We start from the raw sequence: 23,107 nt of genomic DNA, 5'->3' as shown, positions 1-23,107 counted from the left end.
TCATACAAATCTCACATATTTATGATACCTTAATGAAAGACCAGCCAACAATTTCAGCAACCTGGTAGCTTTACTGATTCATAATGATGTTGCAAGCTGTTATGTGTCATTTTAGTGGTGACATATTTAGTTGTATGATTTCTAGTCTTGTCTTGCTGAAGTAGATAGAGACACAGAACACAGTACTCCTCAACCTGGAGAGACAATCTGGAGTATGCTGATTCAAAGTGTACCTGATGAAGGATCTGCTTCAGTCTCAAACTATTTCTAACATTGATCTTTTCCATGAAGAGTACTGTGTTCTTGTTGTTTATTAGTGTGAAAAGTTTCAAATATGCAAGCCAAGCTTGATTCACTTAGAATTCCTGCATTTAGTACAAACTTAAAAATCAAGATGACTGTAAATATTTCAGTTGGTTAAACATACTCTCTGTCTTATACTTATTATCATCCATTTAATATCAGTAATAGATGAAATGATAATATCCCCAATAATATGAAATTACACAATAGCTCTGTGTATTAATAATTTTTTGATGTAATAATAGGAGATATAAAGTATAAAATCGATTTCAATAGAAACTGAGCAAAAAGTGAGTGGAAGGCTCCATCAAATTAACTGAATAGTCATTATCATCTTTCCACATGAACTGTGTCCAATATTTTTACACTGTAATACATGCACAAATGTCAGAAAACAGCACCCTTATTTTGTGCATTTGTTCAATATTTTGTATGTTTATAATGAAATAGGTGTGGCAGACTAGAAGCAGTGCACATGTAGAAACACAAATTACGCCGCACACTTCTTTCCACAATCAGTGTTTTACATACGAGATTTTAAGCAGCTAATTGATGTAAATATACTTTCTTGTCTTCAAAATCATGCAGTTGGATATTTTAGAGAATTTCTGAGAAAAAAGGAAATCATGGCAATGCCACTTCATATGTCTTCAACAGAAATGCTAAATCATTTTACATGTTATTTGTTTAACATACAATACTTTCCTGCTAGTAAGACAAATTATCAAAGACATTTACTGTAAAAAAATTCTTTTTATGCAGTGATAGTAGATTGGATTCTACTAGGTACAATTTATAAATTTGATGCAAATATTGCACCTAGAAAAGAAGCAGCAAGAATTTTTAAATTTTAAAAATAGTTTTGATATAGGATGTTATATGAGAGCAATATTTCAGGTAGATTATTTTGTTTCACTAAAATACTAAACATATGTACCAGTTTGGGCACAAGGATAGTGTGGATAGATTTGTCGCATGTGATATATATATTACAGTGTTGCTCCACTTACCATCATATTTGCATGTGCATTGATCATTAATTTTGCAAATAATACTGTTCTATTTCAGACAATCAAGATAATGATTTTTCTTTGATTTTATGTATAGGAGAGGAAAACGTTACATGTTAAATACAAATCAATAGTTTATATGTTTGATTGATAGAGAATTAGTGAAAACAGTATAATTAATTTATCATAAAGAAACTAATAGTTTGTTGACCACTGAATGGAATTCCCGAAGATTATCTTCAAAATAGTTGTATGGTGGATATGTCTTTACATTTAATTCATATTAAGCAGGGATTAATGGGAAAGAAAATTCCTGAAACATTTATCTTCGGATTTGATCCTCCTCATCTTTTCTCACCATGAATTGCATTCCACAGGCTTAAGGATGAGAAAGAATGATTTTGATTTTTGAATCTAGGGGAGTATGAGGTTGGAGAGGAACAGTGGAAACGGGATGAAATCCTGGCTGCCAAAATCAAAAAATTTCTGTCGGTGAGTTATGAAGAATGTTTGTTGTTGACTGAGCCCATCCCTCCAAGTCACGGCACTCTAACAGCTTTCACCTCCAAAACACAAGCATGTCAGGCAAAGGGACTTAGAAACTGCCATATCAAGACTTTGAATTGTTTCCCTGTAGCAATTCTTACATGATTTTAAGCAACTACCCCAAAGTCATGTAATGCTGACCTAGAGAGATGAGTGTTAATAGAGGGCATAATTAGATCCTATGTAAGAAGGGGAGAAGGACAAGCTGTGTTTTGGTGATGAAAGGTGTCAGACCTTTCAGCAGCTGTGGTAGATGACCAAGCCGGGCAGGGGTGGATGGTGCCTCACATTTAGTACCGGTAAGCACTCCAGCTTACTCAATGTTTTCTCGTCTTTCTAGGGGATCTAGAAAGCACCAGCGATCGGTCCTCTCTTAGGTCCACCCGGCCTTCAAATAGACATGCTAAAATGTTGCAATTTGAGCAAGGGCTAGGCGGCTCCCTCGATGATGAGAGCGGGTCGTCGGACCGTCAAATAAAAGATTCGGGCATAGACACTGGGTTTTCCAGTAGTAATCAAACTTTGAATGAAGACCTTCTTAACTTGCTTAAGGTACAAGCACTATAGGCAGTTTCTCTATTCTTTGCTTTTATTTGTTCTCTGCTTTGTATTTTTGGCGATGTTTCTTTGAACTTTCCCTTTTTCTTCACTTGTTTGTTCTTCCAATGCTTGCATTGAAGTAATCTTATTTTTAAGAAATGAATTACTATATCTTGCAGAGTGTTTTTATTTTTAATTCCCTCTTACTTGATTATTAAATATATTTATGTTTTAGGGGTATTTTTGTGTGTTTTATCAAATGCTGGAATATTTTCGTTTGTATCCTGGATCAGAGAAATGTTTCTTTCTACAAATAGTAACTCTTTCTGTCATTGAAAGCAGAAGCTAATGTTGGATGTGTATTTCTTCCTATTCAGTTTCCAAAGAATTAGGCAATGAGTTTGCCTTTTATGTTAACTTTGCCAAGTTATCAAATTGACATTAAGTGAACATTTGATAGGTTGAATGTCACTTTGATGTCCATCATGGCGATTTGAAATAAGTATTTTTCTTGTGTTAAATACATTAAAATTCATACACTACCTTTTGACAGTTTCTTTTCCAAAATTAGTAGGCATGACAGTTGTACCAAAATAATTATTTGTAAAGTTTTCATCATTTGTAATTTTCTTTTAAGTATACATTACATTCATTCAAAATTGGATAAATTGACATAAACAATAATATATGTTGTATTTACTAACTTATGATGTATTTTTTTAAAGTATCAATACATATTCTTTTTGCACTTATTAGCGACAATAAAAATAGGTGAATAGGTGGAAAGTAGGATATCACTGGGAGGCACTTTGCACATATAATGTCAAGAAGGTGTATTTATTATTTGAAAAATGTGAAGTCTTTTATTTGTAATAACAATAGCAAATGTTGATCCTATCTTTTCCATGCAAAGGATAATGTTTCGTTAATAAATAAGAATAAGAAATTTCTTGTGTGGAAGGTTCTTACTTAAATATAATCATGAACAGAGCTGTGCATGAAGAGCATGTGATACCTATGGTGTATAGGATGTTAATGTGTTGAAACAGACTTGTGTGTGTTTACCCCTATGATGCTGTGCTCAGTGCAAGGCTTTACACTTTACGTGTGAATAAACATGTGTCAGTGTCACTTGTGAATGCAAGACGTATACCCTTTAATAACTGCAGAGTCAAGGATGTAAATTAGTACATGTGCCTTTTTACTGCCTTAAATTTATAAATTTTCACTGAAACAAATTCATTAGTTTCTTAGAAGAAAGCATGTGTCATATGAATATATAAAAACGATTTGATTTTATTCTACATGGAGAGTGCTATATCATCTCACACCATCATCATGAAAATGTAAATGTATTTGCCAGCACAGTTGTCATAATATTTCTTAGTTTGAAATTTTGGTTTGCTTTGGTTTTTCGAGAATCAAAGAATTGGAGGAAGGGGTAAACAGACATACATCTGTTTCAATCTGAACTTACTTGGCTGACCTGAAATAGGAATGATAGATCAGTTACTTTGTGAAAAGATGCTTTAGAGATGTGAAATAGCTCTTCATGTCTGCGTCGTCACTCTCCTGTCTTCCCCCACTATGACAATGGTGATGGGGTGGTGGACCTGTCTTGTTTAAAATTTTCAACTGTAATTAAACTATGTAAACATTGTTGTCAAATTTACCTTTCTCCATCAATTGGCTGCATTAAAATGCACGAGAACCAAAAGGCACTGCTCTTAACATAAGATATGGACATATAGGTTGAAATATATCTACTTACTTTGGCATGTTCCTATTGCAGAAAATACTAAATTCATTATAGAGAAAATGATATTTTGCTCATTTACTAAATCTGTAATGAATATTAAACCTTCATAACAAGCAGAAGCTATTTTTTTGAAAAGGGGCAGTAGGGTAGCCTAGTGGTCAAAGCGTTGGCTCTTCACGCCGAAGACCCGGGTTCAATGGGTACAATGGGATTGGGTACAATGTGTGAAGCCTATTTCTGGTGTCCCCCGCCTAGATGTAGCTGGAATATTGCTAAAAGCGGCATAAAACCGAACTCAGTCAGTCAGTCAGTCAGTATTTTTTGAAAGCCATATGCACATACATTTATATAAGGGGCCTTTGTGGTCCAGTTGTCTATGGCACCATAGTTGTTGTGCAGAGTTCTGGGCACACCAGAAACCTATCCTCATGGTGGGTTCGAATCCTGGTTTACCCTGAATATGTTTCTTGGTTTGTCAGCACCAAACCCCAGCTCATGGTAAGCCTCTGAGACTTGTATCACTTCAGCTCTTCCACTTGCGTCAAGTTGACATGCCGTCACAGAACTGGAATATTGTTAAAGTGGCATTGAACCCAAATCATTCACGTTTATAAAAAGTGACGTAAGCCTTGAATTGCACAAAGGAACACTTGGGTTTGATTCCCAACGTGGGTATAATGTGTGAAGCCCAATTTTGGCTTGTTCCCCTGCCCTGATGTGTCTTGTACACTGCTGAAAGTGTCTTAAAATTCCCACTCACACCCATTTAACTGAAACAATATATTGTTCATATATTGCAATGATTTATTTCTGTAAATGTCACAAAATTCCAGAAAAATGTGCATGTGCTTTCTCTTGTTATTGTTGACAGTATTGTGAGAATTCATGGACGCCAAACTATTCTGCTCTGCATTGACAGATTTCCCTGCTTTGTTCCTACACAGCCATTTTGAAGTATCTGAAACTACGTCTGTCTTACTAGATGTTACAGTGGTCCTTTTGTGGTTCTCCTGCTGATTTTGATAACAAATATGCGTCAAGATAAAGATATTCCAAAACATTTATTTACGTAAATGTAAATTTTGCCTCAAATTCAAAACAAAATTGAGATTTTTGTAAGAATAATGGCAATATCTGCATGATAGGTCTCATTTTTTTTATGATAATGATGAGATTATGTTGCTTCTAGCATCCGGTTACCTGGCAACCATCAGCAGATGGCTCCAAGTGGATTGGTCATATGATCCTGAAGAAAACCCCTCTTGAGGGAGGAGGACAGAAGAGCGATTCCAGTGCTATACTAGGTAAGCCACACGTGACAAGCGAACTCAGATCGTGACCACACACATAGCCAGCTGTCACCACCTCTTACAACACAGAAGCTGCTACAATGGTAATGGCACTCCATAATGATAATAGCCAGCAGTTAAGCATACAGGAGCTGTGAAACAGGCGTAGGTGACTTGTGGCGCAGCTTGACTTTGTGGAAATATGCATAGTGCATAATGAGGTGTTATTACATTAACTATGTCATGTTTTTTCAGGACTGAAAGTGATTGGTGGTAAACTGTCAGAAAAAGGAAAATTGGGTGCTTTCATTGCAAAGGTGAAGAAAGGAAGCATTGCTGACACCGTTGGCCATCTTAGACCAGGTATGTGCTAATCATGCACTCTGTAGCTTACTGGGTGGGAATTTGACATGGCATATTTCTTGATATGGCTTTCTATGTTACAGAGTAGGCACTTCATACACTTTGTTTGTGTGTCATTGACATGAGGTCTTACAGAGTAGGCATGTCAAACAATGCATCTGTGTCATTGGCCTAATTGTCTTAAAGAGTAGGCATTTCATACAGTGCATTAGTGTGCCATTGACATGAGGTCTTACAGAGTAGGCATTTCATACAGTTCATTTGTGTGTCATTGACATGAGGTTTTACAGAGTAGGCATTTCATACAGTTCTTTTGTGTGTCATTGACAAGAGGTCTTACAGAGTAGGCATTTCATACAGTTCATCTGTGTACACACACATTGGCCTGATGTCTTACAGAGTAGGCATTTCATACAGTTTATTTGTGTGTCATTGACAAGAGGTCTCACAGAGTAGGCATTTATTTCATACAGTGCATTTGTGTGTCATTGACATGAGGTCTTACAGAGTAGGCATTTCAGATAAAGTATGTGTTTATTTTTGTGATACCTTATGGTGAAGGTATTTAAGATTAGGACAATGTATACCAGTATATACCAGTTTTACATACTTGGCACTTTAGGTCAAGATTATTTTCATTGATATCCTGATATTTGATTATTCAGGTTATTCTTACTCTCAATACCATGATAAACACAATGCTACATTTGATTTAATCAGAAGATGACTGGACAGTGTGTTCTTAATTCATAATCCTGTAATCAATTGCTATATTGCTGATCCAACATACAGTTTTAACTCACTTACCTATAATCATGGAAATAGTATGAGATGTTGAATGTTATTTTTTGTGCAGGTGACGAAGTGGTGGAGTGGAATGGTCGGTCCCTACAAGGAGCCACTTATGAAGAGGTGTATGAGATTATCTTAGAGTCCAAACAGGAGCCACAAGTAGAGCTGATTGTACATCGTGGTGTAGAGTAAGTGTGCCAAGTACCACACAAAAACACAAAGCTTTCATCAGTAATCAGTTGTGCGTTCCTTATCAAAGAAATATGAGGTAATATGAGGCCAATCACAATGAAGGGGTGTAATCCAGAAGTCAGATGTATTGGTTTCACAATAGTATATGTATAACATCAATGAAGCTCACACGTAAGACATGACTTCCTTCACAGAACAGGACCGCCTCCGTGGTGTAGTGGTTAGAGCGTCCGCCCGGAGAGCGGAAGGTTGCAGGTTCGATCCACCGACCGCGTCATACCAAAAGACGTTAAAATATGGTACTTGGTCCCTGCCTGGCGCTTGGCAATAATGGGTACAACAAGGACTGGTCGGCTCGGAGTCAGTATAATGTGTCTGAGTGGTGTATTCATGCTTCACTGCGGCTAGCACTATAAAACCAGCTTAAGTCTGGGCTAGTACAAGCAGCCGCACCTACACATACACACGCATGCACGTTGTCATATGAGCGAAATATTCTCAAGCACGACGTTAAACCCAATTTCACCTCACCTCACCTTCACAGAACACCTAACATCCATACAGCTCTATACCAGAGCACCTAACATCCGAACAGCTCGGAACAAAATACCTATGGACTCTGCTTACGAGACAAATACACACAGTACTCTTAGTCACAGCATATAATACAATGCCTTACAAAAACAAATTAGAACTGAAAAGGTAATTAATCTTGTCTAGTGATGTTTAATTTGACATCTTCACTGACAAAATTGTTTTCTCTTCTTCATTCACTGGAAGCAATATGACGTTGTTTTCTTACCATCAGAAAAAAAGTTTTGATGATATTGTAACCTTCAGATAAGATGACCCCTTTCTTCAGAATGCTTATTTGGGTCCTCAAAATTCGGCTTATCTGCAATCATATATGGTAACCATACAGCTCTACCCAGAACAGCTGCCATATAGCTGGAATATTGCTGAGTGCAGCTTAAAAATAAACACACTCACACTCACTCACTCACTCTACACAGAACAGTTGATGTCCCTACAGGATGACCTCCTCCGTGGTGTAGTGGTTAGAGCATCCGCCCGGGAGAGCGGAAGGTCGCGGGTTCCATCCCCAACCGCGTCATACCAAAAGACGTTAAAATATGGTACTTGTTGGTCCCTGTCTGGCGCTCGGCATTAATGGGTACAACAAGGACTGGTCGGCTTGGAGTCAGTATAATGTGTCTGAGTGGGGTATTCATGCTTCACTGCGGCATGGTATCTCAGCACTATAAAACCAGCTTAAGTCTGGGCTAGTACAAGCAGCCATACATACACATACATACGCATGCACGTTGTCATATGAGCGAAATATTCTCAAGCACGACGTAAAACCCAATTTCACCTCACCTCACCCTACAGGATGAGGAAAGCTCATATCAGATGTCAGTTGTATGCTTTCCTGTCTGGTGTTTCAGCACTGGCGAGGCACCACCTGGGATTCAGTCTGCACACACTGATCATGCCAGAGGTAAGCATCTTGGTCTTCCTCTTCCAGTAAATGGACATCATACAATATACACAAATCATTATATTTGTATTTTTTACCAGTCTGTACAACATGGATACGTTTTGTTTCATTTTATTTTGGTGTGCCAGTAAGGTTTTGTGTATTTGTTTGCTGTTTTTCATTTTCTTTCGCTTGTTTTTTGTTGTTGTTTATATGAAGTACATTTTCATCTAAAGCATTGAAGGATATCGAATGACATTTGATATTCAGATTAGAAAGGACATGTGCTGTAAGTATTTTATAGATTAAATGAAAATGACATGATCTATGTATTACTAATTCTGTAACATTAACCTCAGCAATAATGATCATGCACTGGAACCTGGTATTTCACCAAAATGGTACCGACAAATTAAGGGTTTCTGATCACTTCAAAAGCTTATTATTCGTAAGTGGACATTTGTACATTTGACAAATCTGTCTGATTGTGAATATATTCTGAAACAATGTTCAAAATTTGTAAAGCTGATATAGTACCTTCATTGAAACTGATGTTATATTTTAGTAATATTTATGCCCCATTTTATGTCTCATAGAGATATTCCAGGCTTCAGCGTATGTTCTGTGTGACAATATTTACTAATGTGTGTCCGGTATTATACTGTGTGTCCAATAGAACAATTTCCGCCTCACTTACCCTGCTAGTGCTGTAAACATGTCTCCTTTAAAAGTTCATGAGTAGGAACATTTGGCTTATGTGGGAATGAAAATATATCCTCAACCTTCAGCATGTGGAAATCTTTTTACATATATATTCTAAACCAAGCAATAGTATAATATAAAGTATATAATGTCTCTTCTTCATATTATTTGCCAGTTTGGTACTTTCACACGCTAAAGTTCCTGTAAACTTTGTGTAAGAAACCTGATAGCATGTTAAAGTGGGATGGCATGTGGTGGAGCTTTTTCAAAGAATATTTCTTGCAAGCCATATATATATTTGTTCTGCCTAAGAAACAATTGCTTTTTCTTCTACTAAGTCCAGTGTTTTGACATAATTCCACTTCTACATTTTCTTTGATTGAGTACTAATGGAAGTAACCAGAATGATGTGAAGGAATGCCTACATGCTTGAGAAACCTAAGGTTCTGTTGATAAATAAATTATTTTGTCAGCTGATGTTTCAACCAGCTGGCATATAATGATGTTTTTCCCAACAATTACAGAGTGAATCATCTGGAAATTCATTTCTAAATGTTTTCAGTAATTAATTGTCCATTATAAACCATCATAAACACATGACTGTTAGAAAAAACATCCTTCTATTAATTTACTGATTTTATGATAACAGACATAATTAGAATGATATCGGATATGCAGTTACTATTTTTTTTAGATTCAATCTATAAGGTTTCTTGGTTTTGTTGCAAAAACAATACAGGCAGGGAACAGAATGAGCACTGGTGTCATGTTTTGGAACATTCTAACAAACAAGGAATTGTTGATAAAAGATGACACAATTGGTGAAGAAATAAATCCAGTTTTACTTGTTTCTAGATTATGGACTAAAGGATGCCATTCCAACAACTGATAGAAGAGGGCGCATCAGTGTCACTGTGACATCACCAGGTTCACCAGGCTTGAGGTCAAGGCCACACACACCTCAGATAACGGGAAAACTTCAGGTATTCCTTATGTAGGGTATATTACGTAATTATCTTAGCAGATATTGCATCAACATATTGTACTTTTATAGACATGATTTGCATTGATAATTGTGCCATGAATTAATCGCATTAGGAGATCCCCTAATACAGTTAACATAGCAAATAGTTATATATATTTCTTTTATGAATCAGTTTATGAGTGAGTGAGTGAGTGAGTATGGTTTTACGCCACTTTTAGCAATATTCCAGCAATATCTTGGCAGGGGACCCCAGAAATTGGCTTCACACATTGTACCCATGTGGGGAATTGAACCCAGGTCTTCAGTGTGACGAGCGGACGCTTTAACCATTAGGCTACCCCTCTGCCCCAAATCAGTTTATGAAGTAGAGGGGAATTTGTAATGTATAATAATGCAGAATTGTATCATGTGTGAATTTTGCAGATAAAGTTATGGTATGACGTTCAGAGCTACCAGCTGATTGTCACTGTCATCAGTGCCATTGAGCTCCCCCTGACTGATAACGGCAAATTCCGCAACCCCTACTGCAAGCTGTACCTGCTTCCTGACCGGAGGTAAGTTGTGTTTTTAAGATGATACCAGCACTTGTAATTAACATAACACATAACACTACCACATCCCCTCCTTCCAACAAGCAACAGCTTCCATATGTCCCTTTTCCGAGCACCTTCCTCCATCTTTACCAGGGATTATGGGAATTTACAGTCTTGCAGGATGGTCCTCCCTCTGGAAAGTAAGAAGCTATAGAATTTGCAGTCTGTATTTGATAGACTCCAGAGTCTTACAGCTAAATGTATAAATCAATGTTTGGACGAACCGTTTTCCACATATTGGTTGTGATGGTTGTAGTTGAGAATTTGTGGGGTTCAAATTATGTGCCTAGTTTGTAAGAGTGTGTTCACAAAACATATCACTATTTCCCAGTTTGTTTTGGAACTTTAGAAATACCCTTTGATGACAGCATATCAAAAGCAACAGATCTGGATGTTTTCACATATATCTTTTAATATCAAGAGAGAATATAGACTTGATATTGACCAAAAATGTCAATCAGTACCAATTTGTGGATTTGAATTTGGAGAAATATGTTTGGAGAGAGAAGCATGTACCAGTTGCTAATTAAAATATCAGAACGACACAGATTGTTTAACCTTAAACATCTGTGACATTCAGATATTTGGTAAATGGTTCAATATCAAGAATGAGATATGAAATAGGCCTTTATAATGGTTGTAGCAACAAGACCATTGTGCTTCATTAGTACTTGTGTATGTATGAAGGAGCCTGCAAGCTGTATAGTGTCCATGTACTCTCTATCACCCATCATTGTGCTCATACCACCATAATGTCTCTTCTTCATATTATTTGCAAGTTTGGTACTTTCACACGCTAAAGTTCCTGTAAACTTTGTGTAAGAAACCTGATAGCATGTTAACGTGGGATGGCATGTGGTGGAGCTTTTTCAAAGAATATTTCTTGCAAGCCATATATATATTTGTTCTGCCTAAGAAACAATTGCTTTTTCTTCTACTAAGTCCAGTGTTTTGACATAATTCCACTTCTACATTTTCTTTGATTGAGTACTAATGGAAGTAACCAGAATGATGTGAAGGAATGCCTACATGCTTGAGAAACCTAAGGTTCTGTTGATAAATAAATTATTTTGTCAGCTGATGTTTCAACCAGCTGGCATATAAATGTTTTTCCCAACAATTACAGAGTGAATCATCTGGAAGTTCATTTCTAAATGTTTTCAGTAATTAATTGTCCATTATAAACCATCATAAACACATGACTGTTAGAAAAAACATCCTTCTATTAATTTACTGATTTCATGATAACAGACATAATTAGAATGAAATCGGATATGCAGTTACTATTTTTTTTAGATTCAATCTATAAGGTTTCTTGGTTTTGTTGCAAAAACAATACAGACAGGGAACAGAATGAGCACTGGTGTCATGTTTTGGAACATTCTAACAAACAAGGAATTGTTGATAAAAGATGACACAATTGGTGAAGAAATAAATCCAGTTTTACTTGTTTCTAGATTATGGACTAAAGGATGCCATTCCAACAACTGATAGAAGAGGGCGCATCAGTGTCACTGTGACATCACCAGGTTCACCAGGCTTGAGGTCAAGGCCACACACACCTCAGATAACGGGAAAACTTCAGGTATTCCTTATGTAGGGTATATTACTTAATTATCTTAGCAGATATTGCATCAACATATTGTACTTTTATAGACATGATTTGAATTGATAAGTGTGCCATGAATTAATCGCATTAGGTGATCCCCTAATACAGTTAACATAGCAAATAGTTACATATATTTCTTTTATGAATCAGTTTATGAGTGAGTGAGTGAGTATGGTTTTACGCCACTTTTAGCAATATTCCAGCAATATCTTGGCAGGGGACCCCAGAAATTAGCTTCACACATTGTACCCATGTGGGGAATTGAACCCAGGTCTTCAGTGTGACGAGCGGACGCTTTAACCATTAGGCTACCCCTCTGCCCCAAATCAGTTTATGAAGTAGAGGGGAATTTGTAATGTATAATAATGCAGAATTGTATCATGTGTGAATTTTGCAGATAAAGTTATGGTATGACGTTCAGAGCTACCAGCTGATTGTCACTGTCATCAGTGCTATTGAGCTCCCCCTGACTGATAACGGCAAATTCCGCAACCCCTACTGCAAGCTGTACCTGCTTCCTGACCGGAGGTAAGTTGTGTTTTTAAGATGATACCAGCACTTGTAATTAACATAACACATAACACTACCACATCCCCTCCTTCCAACAAGCAACAGCTTCCATATGTCCCTTTTCCGAGCACCTTCCTCCATCTTTACCAGGGATTATGGGAACTTACAGTCTTGCAGGATGGTCCTCCCTCTGGAAAGTAGGAAGCTATAGAATTTGCAGTCTGTATTTGATAGGCTCCAGATTCTTACAGCTAAATGTTTAAATCAATGTTTGGACAAACCGTTTTCCATATATTGCTTGTGATGTTTGTAGTTCAGAATTTGTGGGGTTCAAATTATGTGCCTAGTTTGTAAGAGTGTGTTCACAAACATATCACTATTTCCCAGTTTGTTTTGGAACTTTAGAAATACCCTTTGATGACAGCATATCAAAAGCAACAGATCTGGATGTTTTCACATATATCTTTTAATATCAAGAGAGAATATAGACTTGATATCGACCAAAAATGTCAATCAGTACCAATTTGTGGATTTGAATTTGGAGAAATATGTTTGGAGAGAGAAGAAGCATGTACCAGTTGCTAATTAAAATATCAGAATGACACAGATTGTTTAACCTTAAACATCTGTGACATTCAGATATTTGGTAAATGGTTCAATATCAAGAATGAGACATATGAAATAGGCCTTTATAATGGTTGTAGCAACAAGACCATTGTGCTTCATTAGTACTTGTGTATGTATGAAGGAGCCTGCAAGCTGTATAGTGTCCATGTACTCTCTATCACCCATCATTGTGCTCATACCACCTTCCACATCACACCCCAATCATTGTTGCACATTTCGTTAATACTGGGATCGTGCTAAAACTAAAACTAGAACAAATCCTTGTGAGTACTAGTAGTACCTGAAAGGAAGACAGAAATATGTCCTGTTAGTTTTAGAACGATCCCTGGTAAGTTTATTCTTAATAGAAAGGAATTTTGTCATTTCATGTCGTTGTCCGTTTCAAAAACTTTCAAGTATCTATGATGGATACAAATTTGTGAAATGAGTCATACTTGGCAACCAAATGTTGCTGTGCAAACAACTACAACTCAGCTACTGACTGGGTGTGTCTAGTTGCATTTATGTTTTGGAAATGATTCAGCAAATGAAGTAAACAAATGTTATTTTACTTTATATATAAGTCATTGTCAAGATTTTATTTCATACTACATCTTCAATCGTCTAAATCTAAAATGTTAAAAAGAATTACGTCTCGAAAGAAAAACATTTGAAATTTGGCAAAATATTGTGTTCAACATGTTTAACAGTTTCCAAACCAATATGTATGAAATAAAATCATTTATTTTGATTTTTATATATATCTTTTAGGCGTCAATAATTTTTACAAGTTTCCTACTACTGTTCTGATATGTTACAGTTTCTTTGGTAAATGCTTCATGAATGTTTCATATGAAACTTGAACAATAATGGCTTGGTTCATAGTTTTCAAATGGGTCTTTGCAATCTCTTCCAAAATGTCCTTTTAGGAAATGAGAAATGCATATGGGAACAAGTGTGAAAGTTGTCTTGTTAATCAGTCTCTTGACCCTTGAGAATAAATCAAGAAAGGAAGTCTAGAATCATTTGCAAGTCTAGATGTTATACTTTCTTAGGTGGTTCATATCGATATTTCATATTTTGTAAATAAATATTTTAAGTAAGATAACACAAGATTTTAGTCTTGAGTCCATAAGCCAAGGGTGGTTTTTATTTAATGTACTGCACTACAAAGTAAAGTACTGGGAGATGTATAGGATACAGTAACTGGAACCAAGCTATTTTGTTCAGGCCAGATGAAAGCATTTATTCACATTTTGAAAAATATCAGAATGGTAAAATATGTATTAGTTCAAGTTTTATCCAAATATGTTTCACTGGGACCAGTAAGCGTCATATTCTGTAATTCTGAAGTGGAATTTCACTTTAATAAAATAGATATAGCACCTGTTTGTGCCAAATGATGTTGGTCCCAAGAAGCTAAGGGATAAGACTTGCAACTGTTTAATATCTCACAGCCAGAGATAAAGATAATAACAAAGTGCTTCACAGTTAGTGAAGAAATATTAATTCTTAGTCATTACCTACATGAAAGCATGATTCCTATAATAATAGAACAAGTGAAAAATGTTACATTTGAGTAACACTAATTTTCACACAAAAAACCCATTGTCATTGTCTGAAACTGTTTTTTCTCCCAAATTTGATCAATGTTTCCCAGCCTTCATAAATAATTTTGAACATATGAAGACATTAGCGGTTATGAAATTGATGTTTGTCTTTTTACCTGGCTGTGGTAAGATGTGTTTTAATAATGTTTCCTGTGTTTTACTGCTTGTTTGACCAAGAATGCCGTGTTATGTTGTTGTTATGATCATGGTGATGATGGTGGTGGTGGTGGTGGTGGTGGTGGTGGCTGTCCCAATTGTACCACGTATATGTCTAGCTTGTCGTAACTGGCTACTTCCTGTAATCTACACCATAGTAGTCATACCCACAGACTTCTATTTCTGTTCAGATTTTTGTTGTAGTGATTTTTTTTCAGATATTTATATTGTTTCAGTGATTTTGTCGTTTACTCTTTTCCTCAAATTTCTAAAATGTTAAAAAAATACATTCTTCATCTTCTTTATATATTTGATGTTTGTTTATGTAGAAAATAACTTATGTTACACTAATTTTAGATATTTTTATTGAACTGTTGTTTGCTAGATCTACTTTGACTATTTATTTCCTGACAATGAATATTCTCCTGATAAAATGTTTTTTCAAAATTAGAAATGTTAAAATTTTGTTACTTTCATTATAGTGTGTGCTTTATTTCTAAAGTTTAAAACCTCAAAACTTGAACTGTTTTCTTAGAACCATTACGTAATGCTATCTGGCTGTAGCCTCTACATATATACAAGTGACATGTGGTGACGGCTTCATCTCATTGGCCCAAGACTCCACCTGGCAATGGCTGCTTGATCATAACAGAGACTAACATAACCGGTCATTTCTAATTAGGCTGAACCCTACTTATTCTAGCGAGAAGAGCAAACGTCGCACCAAAACAATAGCCAACACGATTGAACCGACGTGGAACCAGACTTTTATATACTGCCCAGTGAAGGAATCTGATATGAGGGATCGCCTCCTTGAGATTACCGTATGGGATTATGACCGAATCGGAGCCAGCGAGTTCCTGGGGGAGGTAACTGCGTCTTAACCAAATCTCCTGGTGGTGAAGATAATACTTGGAATGTTTTCAGCCATATATCAATTCTGTGTATGAAATTGGTAATGTTCTGGTGAGATTTATGCTTGGTTTCTAATGATGATTACTTTTTGACAGCCATATATCAATTCTGTGCGTAAGTTAACAAGTAAAGCTCCCCTAGTTGCCCTGTATGATGAAGGTTGTGTTCTCTGAAACTGTCACAGGTCCATTCTTCCATATATAGTTGTTTGGTTATGTGGCATTTGATTGGCTAACCAATCAATGTGTTTAGTTTAAGTTTCTGTAAACTGAAAAACAATTAGGCTACACTCATTAACAGACAACTGTTTTCTGATGTAAAAATGTAAAACCAAAGCTGTTTGAAGTCACTGTAAAATTGACAGATAAAACATAAATCATATCCTGATTCTACTTCAAGATCTATTCTCAAAGGACAATATATATGTAGCTAGAAATAAGTAAGTTTCTTCATGTTGGTAAAATGTCCTCAGCCTAAACAGAGGAATAGTGACAGAACAATCCCATAAACATTCAAGTTTAAAATTCAGTATTCTTGAACATGTTGTTGACATATATGATAGTCTGAACATCGAAACCTACAAATAGTATCTGAATATATTTGAACATCCGCCCAATATACTTCTGCTTAAATGCCCGTGAAGGTCCGGGTTAGAATGAACCTTCAGTACACATGCTTGCTGTAAGAAGCGACTAATGGGATCGGGTGGTGAGGCTCGCTGACTTGGTTGACACAGGTCATCGGTTCCCATTTGCGTAGATCGATGCTCATGCTGTTGACCACTGGATTGTCTGGTCCAGACTCGATTATTTACAGACCGCCGCCATATAGCTGGAATATTGCTTAGTGCGGCGTAAAACTAAACATCTCTCACTCTCACACTTCTGCTTAAATTCACCCATTAACTTTCAAAACCATGTAGATTATTCTAGATATACAAAATGTGACTATCTCTAATTTTGTCACTCTATATGTTCAACAATCTAGTCCTTTTTCTGCAGGATTGTATTGATGATAATATAGATGTCTTATTTAAATTAATAATATCACATTGCGACAGTAGACTTATTCAGTCATGATTCTGACATTGTTAGTAACTTTGGTTAAAGATCACTCAAGCTACAATATAAGAACAGCTCTTTTCAAATGGGAGGGTGTGGGATGAAATCCATGCAACAAAATGTTGATCCAGAAAATTATGTACTATGTAATGTAATGTTTATCGTAACTGTTTTGAAGGTGAATGACGGTTCTGTAAAGCAATATTATATTATCATCAAACAATTAAATATCAATATCATTACAAACACATCTTTAGGCATCAGCACTTTAAATTCTAATAATATCAGAATATTAAACAAAAAGGGTCATAGTTGACAGCCTTGACCGAATTAATCACAGAAGGCAATCACAATATGGAGTGCCACCTTGTCCCAGGGATTCTCATGATTTCAAGTTATTATACATACTGTTGGACAGTTTTTCCTTTGAAACTACCCAGATTGAATGGTATTTATATACAGTAAGCTTCTGTTATTTTATTTTATTTTTTTATTTATTAATTTCCGGTACTGAAAGGCCACAGGCCTGTAGTACAATGTATTTATAAATCAATATTTACACGCACGGATAATATACATGAAGAAGGGAAAATAATCAACTTTAGGTTACATTGTGTTCTGAGATATATTCTGTCCTAAACAACATGGCATAGTAAGCAAACATGGACACGTTTTGAAGTATAGTATGGGTTTTGTTATTCAACAATGCTGAGAATTTATAAAGGTTTGGATGGGCACAATAATATTTCTTAATATACAACTTTCTGATGGAATTATAAGCAGGGCAAATTAAAAGAAAATGATATTCATCTTCTATTTGGTTAAGATCACATAGTTTGCAAGTTCTATTTTCTTTTTGACATTTTTAAATCTTCCACTTTCGATAGATAAATCATGTGAAGAACATCTCAATCTGCTTAATGCTATCCTATATTTTTTTACGCTTTAGACATGAAAGATAAGTTTCGAGTCAAAAGTACATTTAAACATCTTATAATACAGACATTTACTGGAAAGTGATATCTTTTCAAACCATTCTTGCAAATAGATATCTTTTAATCTTTGTGTTAGTTCTAAAATAAACTTACCCTCAGAATCAACATACTGATCGTTCCATACAAAACCAAACCCTTTCGAGAATAGAACAGCAGAAACCCAATTTGTGTGTCCATTTTTATCGAATAGCATCATCATATTGTAACATTTCTTTGGTAGCCTATAAGAAGCCATCTTCAGTAATTTTAACCAGTATTTTATAACTCTGATATTTGTAAATAAGTGCATCGGGTATTTACCACATTCTCCATACACCATTGTATTCATCGTATTGGATTTAACACCAAGAAATCTTTTACATGTTTTCAATTGAACTCTTTCAATATCACTGTCATAATTAGGCATCAGCACTTTAAATTCTAATAATATCAGAATATTAAACAAAAAGGGTCATAGTTGACAGCCTTGACCGAATTAATCACAGAAGGCAATCACAATATGGAGTGCCACCTTGTCCCAGGGATTCTCATGATTTCAAGTTATTATACATACTGTTGGACAGTTTTTCCTTTGAAACTACCCAGATTGAATGGTATTTATATACAGTAAGCTTCTGTTATACTGGGCGGTGGGGTAGCCTAGTGGTTAAAGCGTTTGCTCGTCACGCCGAAGACCCGGGTTCGATGCCCCACGTGGGTACAATGTGTTAAGCCCATTTCTGGTGTCCCCCGCAGTGATATTGTTGGAATATTGCTAAAAGCGGCGTAAAGCTGAACTCACTCACTCACTCTGTTATACTGTGTTGGTTATCTATACTGTCTGCTGTTATCAGGATTTTCTGCTTACCCCACAGTTTGGGAAGGTTGGAATGAAAATATATTGGAGTAGCTCAATATTTGTTGGGTCTCATTTGTCATTAGGTTGTTTGGGTCATATCTTATTGGTTGAAATTGTACTAGTTAGCTGAGTGAATACAGAGGCCTTACAAAGCACCAGATCCTGAAATATGTTTTTCATGTGTTATCACATTTCCATCAAATTAAATGTGGTTCAGATTGATAAATGGCTGTCACTAGTATTATCAAGGCACAGGTGAGTATGTCACATCTGAGCTGAGTACATTATGTTAGATCTTCTGTGTTTTAGATCTGTGCCTTGCTTTACAGACTTAATCTGTAGACCGCTATCAATTGAACATAATTCCATAATCTATGCATTGTATATGCTGTTCATTGTTCAACATGGACTTGCCAATATATACTATATATAATATGTTTGTTATTGAACATTGTCCACTGTTGTTACCACAAAGAAAAATACACATATATTGTTTGTCATTGTACAAAAGGAATTAATGTTACTAGTAAAAACTACAGATATATTGTATATTATTGTAGTATTTCACTCTTGTTACCATGGAAACTACATCATTGTACAGCATCAACAAAACATTTTTACATACTTCAGAATATAATGACATATATAATATACATATCTTGGTCATCTGTAAAACATACTTGTTTTTGCTTATGTTATGACATAACCATTCGTTTTTGCTATTTGTCTGCAAAAGTTACCATTTAATGGATGCCATATTTTTCACATATGACAAATATCATCTATTGATATATCCAGCTTCCATATGATGTTATGAATGTTATCAGTGGTCCTGCCTGGTTTTATTAGGTTCTGATTGATCTCACTGCTGCTAACCTTAATGACGAACCGTACTGGTACCAGCTTGGTCACCATGACGACGCCAGCATACCACTCCCAGCATCATCACCTAGAACAGTAAGTAGAACAGTATCTTCTTGTTAAAAAATTAACAAAGAAAGAACAATTGTGTTTTGGGGTCTTTTAATGACTTTAGAAGTGACACACATAAGAAAGAGAGTTTTATGATATTAAAACTTCTTTATTATAGTCTCCCTGTTTACCACTCATAATAAAAAAGTTGACATCCATAAAACTCTCTTCCTTATATTTATTTTTATTTTATTTTTCTTCATAACATTTTTCTTTTTTTTTGTCTCCAATAAAAAGGGAAATCGAGTAGTGTGATCATCAGTTATGATGCTAGTAAATTTTGTGTGTTGGACATGTCATGAAGGTCACATTTTTCACAATTAGAATTACTGAAAAATGTGTATGTTGCTATTTAGAAAACATCCCAAGATCCATACGACCTGAAGGCACATCTGTCCCCACCGGTGAGCACTCGCGGGCTGAGTGACAGCGATCTGTCAGAGCTGGACTTTGACGATGGCATTGGCGTAGTGCAAGGTATGGTATATCATAGTACTTACTATCATCATATACAGTATAGGCATAGCACACCAATCAGCATGCAGTACTCATATCTGGACTAAGGGATCATATATCCACTTCTTAATGTATGGTAAGGACATGGTTTTACCTTTAGTTGAACAGTAGCATTGTAGATGTAGACATTTTGTACTAAATTATAGTTTGTTTAAGTACCTACTTGACTGATACATTTGTTTTCGCATTTTGTATATCTGCATAAGACTGATAGTATATATACCAGTTAAATTGTTTTTAAACCTTTTAGATTAAGTATTTCACATCTATGCTGGGCGAAAAGAAATCTTGATTATCTTCCAAAATAGATTCCATTGAGCACTTTTGGGAGGATTTTGTAGAAAATTATGACTTTACTGCCAAAGATGAAGAACTAGGTGTTCATGAAAAAAATTGACAGAAAATATATTAATTTTTCAAAGTTACATGAAGTGTATAAAGTTTTAAGCCCTTATTGTTTGAAACATCTGTAATGGCCTGGCCGTGTCCCTGTAATATGACATCGTATCTACCACTTGTTCGGCACATATAACCTATATAGGTTAACCTATAGGTGATGAAATAGTTTGATGACTCACGCTTGTCCTTAAACTTTGGTTGATCAAGTAGACATTACTTATTTGTGTAGTATATATTCCCTATAGGTGTATCTGTAGTTAGTTACGTTTCCTTTGGGCTTGCAAGATAGATATCTAGACAACTATTATGTTCCAGTTATATTGGTAGTCATATGTTAGTGGTTGACCCCTAGTTCCTCCACAGTAAGAGCTATGTTAAACAGTGGGGTAAGTACCCTTAGCACTGACAGATGATGTGTATTAAATATATACAATGTAGCAAGAATGAAAATAGTTTCCATGGTATCCACTAGGTGGCGGTATTGGTCGCAGTGATGGTGCTAGCATTAGTTCAGTGGGGAGTTCATGTAACACTCCCCCAGGGTTAGATGAACTGTCCGATGGGAATGATCAACCACATGCATGTCACCATGGTGACTGCGAGTCTCCGTCCAGTACACGCAGACGAAGCGGAACAGGTAGCCAATCAGTGCCGCTCTCAATGTCACGTGATCCCACAGTAGATGCTTTTGTTGTCTCCATTGCTAGTCAGTATGTAGACGTCAAGTACGAACAGTATTTATCAAAGATGTACAAAATCATTAGTATTCTACCATGATGAAGGCAGTTCAGTGTTCTTGCAGCATGTCAACATGTAATAACTGGACTGTGAAAGGCCCATGTGTTGAAGTGTGTAATTTGTTCACTATTTGGCAGAAGAGTCTTTTTAAGTAATAATGTATATCAAACCTTAATTGTCTGCCACATGTTGCCTCTGTATTCATACATCTGGTGGTTGTGTAGTGTAGTTTGCTACCCATCTGTACTGTCCACCTGTTCGTACCTCCCCCTGGTGTAAAGACAGTCTTTAGTCTTTGTGTTCAGTATGGATAGTAATGTGACATATATACTGTTATAAAATAAAAAGTAGGGAATGCTCAAGAATATTTGTAAATTTCCATAATTGTAAAAAAAAGATAATAGCTTTTAGTAATAGGAATATGATGATAAACATATTTGAAACATATTATGAGCAGTAGTGAAGTATGACAGTGGATGTTATGACTGGCAACAATCTTGAAAGGCAATAGGGGTAAAATTGGAAATTTCAAAGTTTGAAATGTTGTTTTATTTAAATTGTACATTATACCATAAGGATTTGTCAAACATTCAGTCTACCAATGCCAGTTCTAGGGAGTCTGCCCCACTCCCTTTGCAGCACCTGGTCAGGTTCAGCCAATGATGTTGGCAGCCTATGACATTGACATACATCTCTCCCTATCATGGCCCAATAGGGGAAAGGCCTTAGTTCATTGCTCACAACGGCATTCTATGAAGGTTGTGCTGCTGGCAGTCAGCATTGATGATTTGTGCAGTGAGCACGGTCACTGTCTTCCTGAAAGACAAAAGTTGACTAACATCCCTTGCAAACATGACAATAGGTGTCAGTATGTTGTAGTTTTTACAAGTACTAGGCAGTGACCTTTGGGTTCACTCATTCATAGTGACGCCATGCCCCACCGTAACCACCAAAGTGAACTTAGACTCATCTGAAAACATGATACATGACCAACGATGATTACCCTATTTTGATGTGTAAGCCCTCTCTGTCTGGTCATGTACAACATATGGCCATGGAGATAAGCGGCACGAGATTATTCTATTCATCACACACATAAGTCCTACTCAACCTAATGAAAGTTTCAGCAATTAATGTTGCAATTTGGGTCTGATATCCTAGAGCCTGGTTTCAGATCAGTTCATCCTGTACAATCGTCACTGACCTGGTATGCTCTGAACAGTGAACATTGTCAACCTTTTTGCATTTGTTGGTACCTGTTCAATAACTTGTTTCAGGGGCATTTAGAAGTTGGTGTGATGAACAATGAGGAGAGTTCTATGGATATACAACTTCTTTAATATAATATGAGCGACGTTTCGGTGTAGCTACTAACACTGTTATCAAGCTACTAACACCGCAACACCGTTACATTTTCTGCTTGATAACGGTGTTAGTAGCTACACCGAAACGTCGCTCATATTATATTAAAGAAGTTGTATATCCATAGAACTCTCCTCATTGTTCACCTGTTCCATAGTCTGCTTATAACAGACTGAATTATTGCACATTTCGTCCACTGACTTCCGACTGTTACCAACTTGCAAGAAGTCGATAGAAGATCTGCTTATGGCTGATACTACATCACT

General features: G+C 36.1%; 1 protein-coding gene across 1 annotated transcript in view; it reads left to right on the top strand.

Moving 5' to 3' along the window:
• LOC124258753 overlaps positions 1 to 23,107 on the top strand; it is an 83,859-nt gene that overhangs the window by 50,625 nt on the left and 10,127 nt on the right. Inside the window, 14 exon segments of the mRNA XM_046692835.1 lie at positions 2,200 to 2,411; positions 5,348 to 5,462; positions 5,703 to 5,810; positions 6,667 to 6,790; positions 8,243 to 8,295; positions 9,832 to 9,959; positions 10,385 to 10,515; positions 11,135 to 11,141; positions 11,996 to 12,139; positions 12,561 to 12,691; positions 15,749 to 15,914; positions 19,704 to 19,811; positions 20,183 to 20,303; positions 21,214 to 21,378. Coding sequence (XP_046548791.1) covers positions 2,200 to 2,411; positions 5,348 to 5,462; positions 5,703 to 5,810; positions 6,667 to 6,790; positions 8,243 to 8,295; positions 9,832 to 9,959; positions 10,385 to 10,515; positions 11,135 to 11,141; positions 11,996 to 12,139; positions 12,561 to 12,691; positions 15,749 to 15,914; positions 19,704 to 19,811; positions 20,183 to 20,303; positions 21,214 to 21,378 — 1,713 coding nt within the window.

The sequence above is a fragment of the Haliotis rubra genome, unplaced genomic scaffold (genome assembly GCF_003918875.1).
Source record: "Haliotis rubra isolate DU_JTF1 unplaced genomic scaffold, ASM391887v1 Scf70, whole genome shotgun sequence".
Classification (NCBI taxonomy): domain Eukaryota; kingdom Metazoa; phylum Mollusca; class Gastropoda; order Lepetellida; family Haliotidae; genus Haliotis; species Haliotis rubra.
Note: the sequence above shows the minus strand (reverse complement) of the source record. Positions and strands in the feature narration are given on the sequence as shown.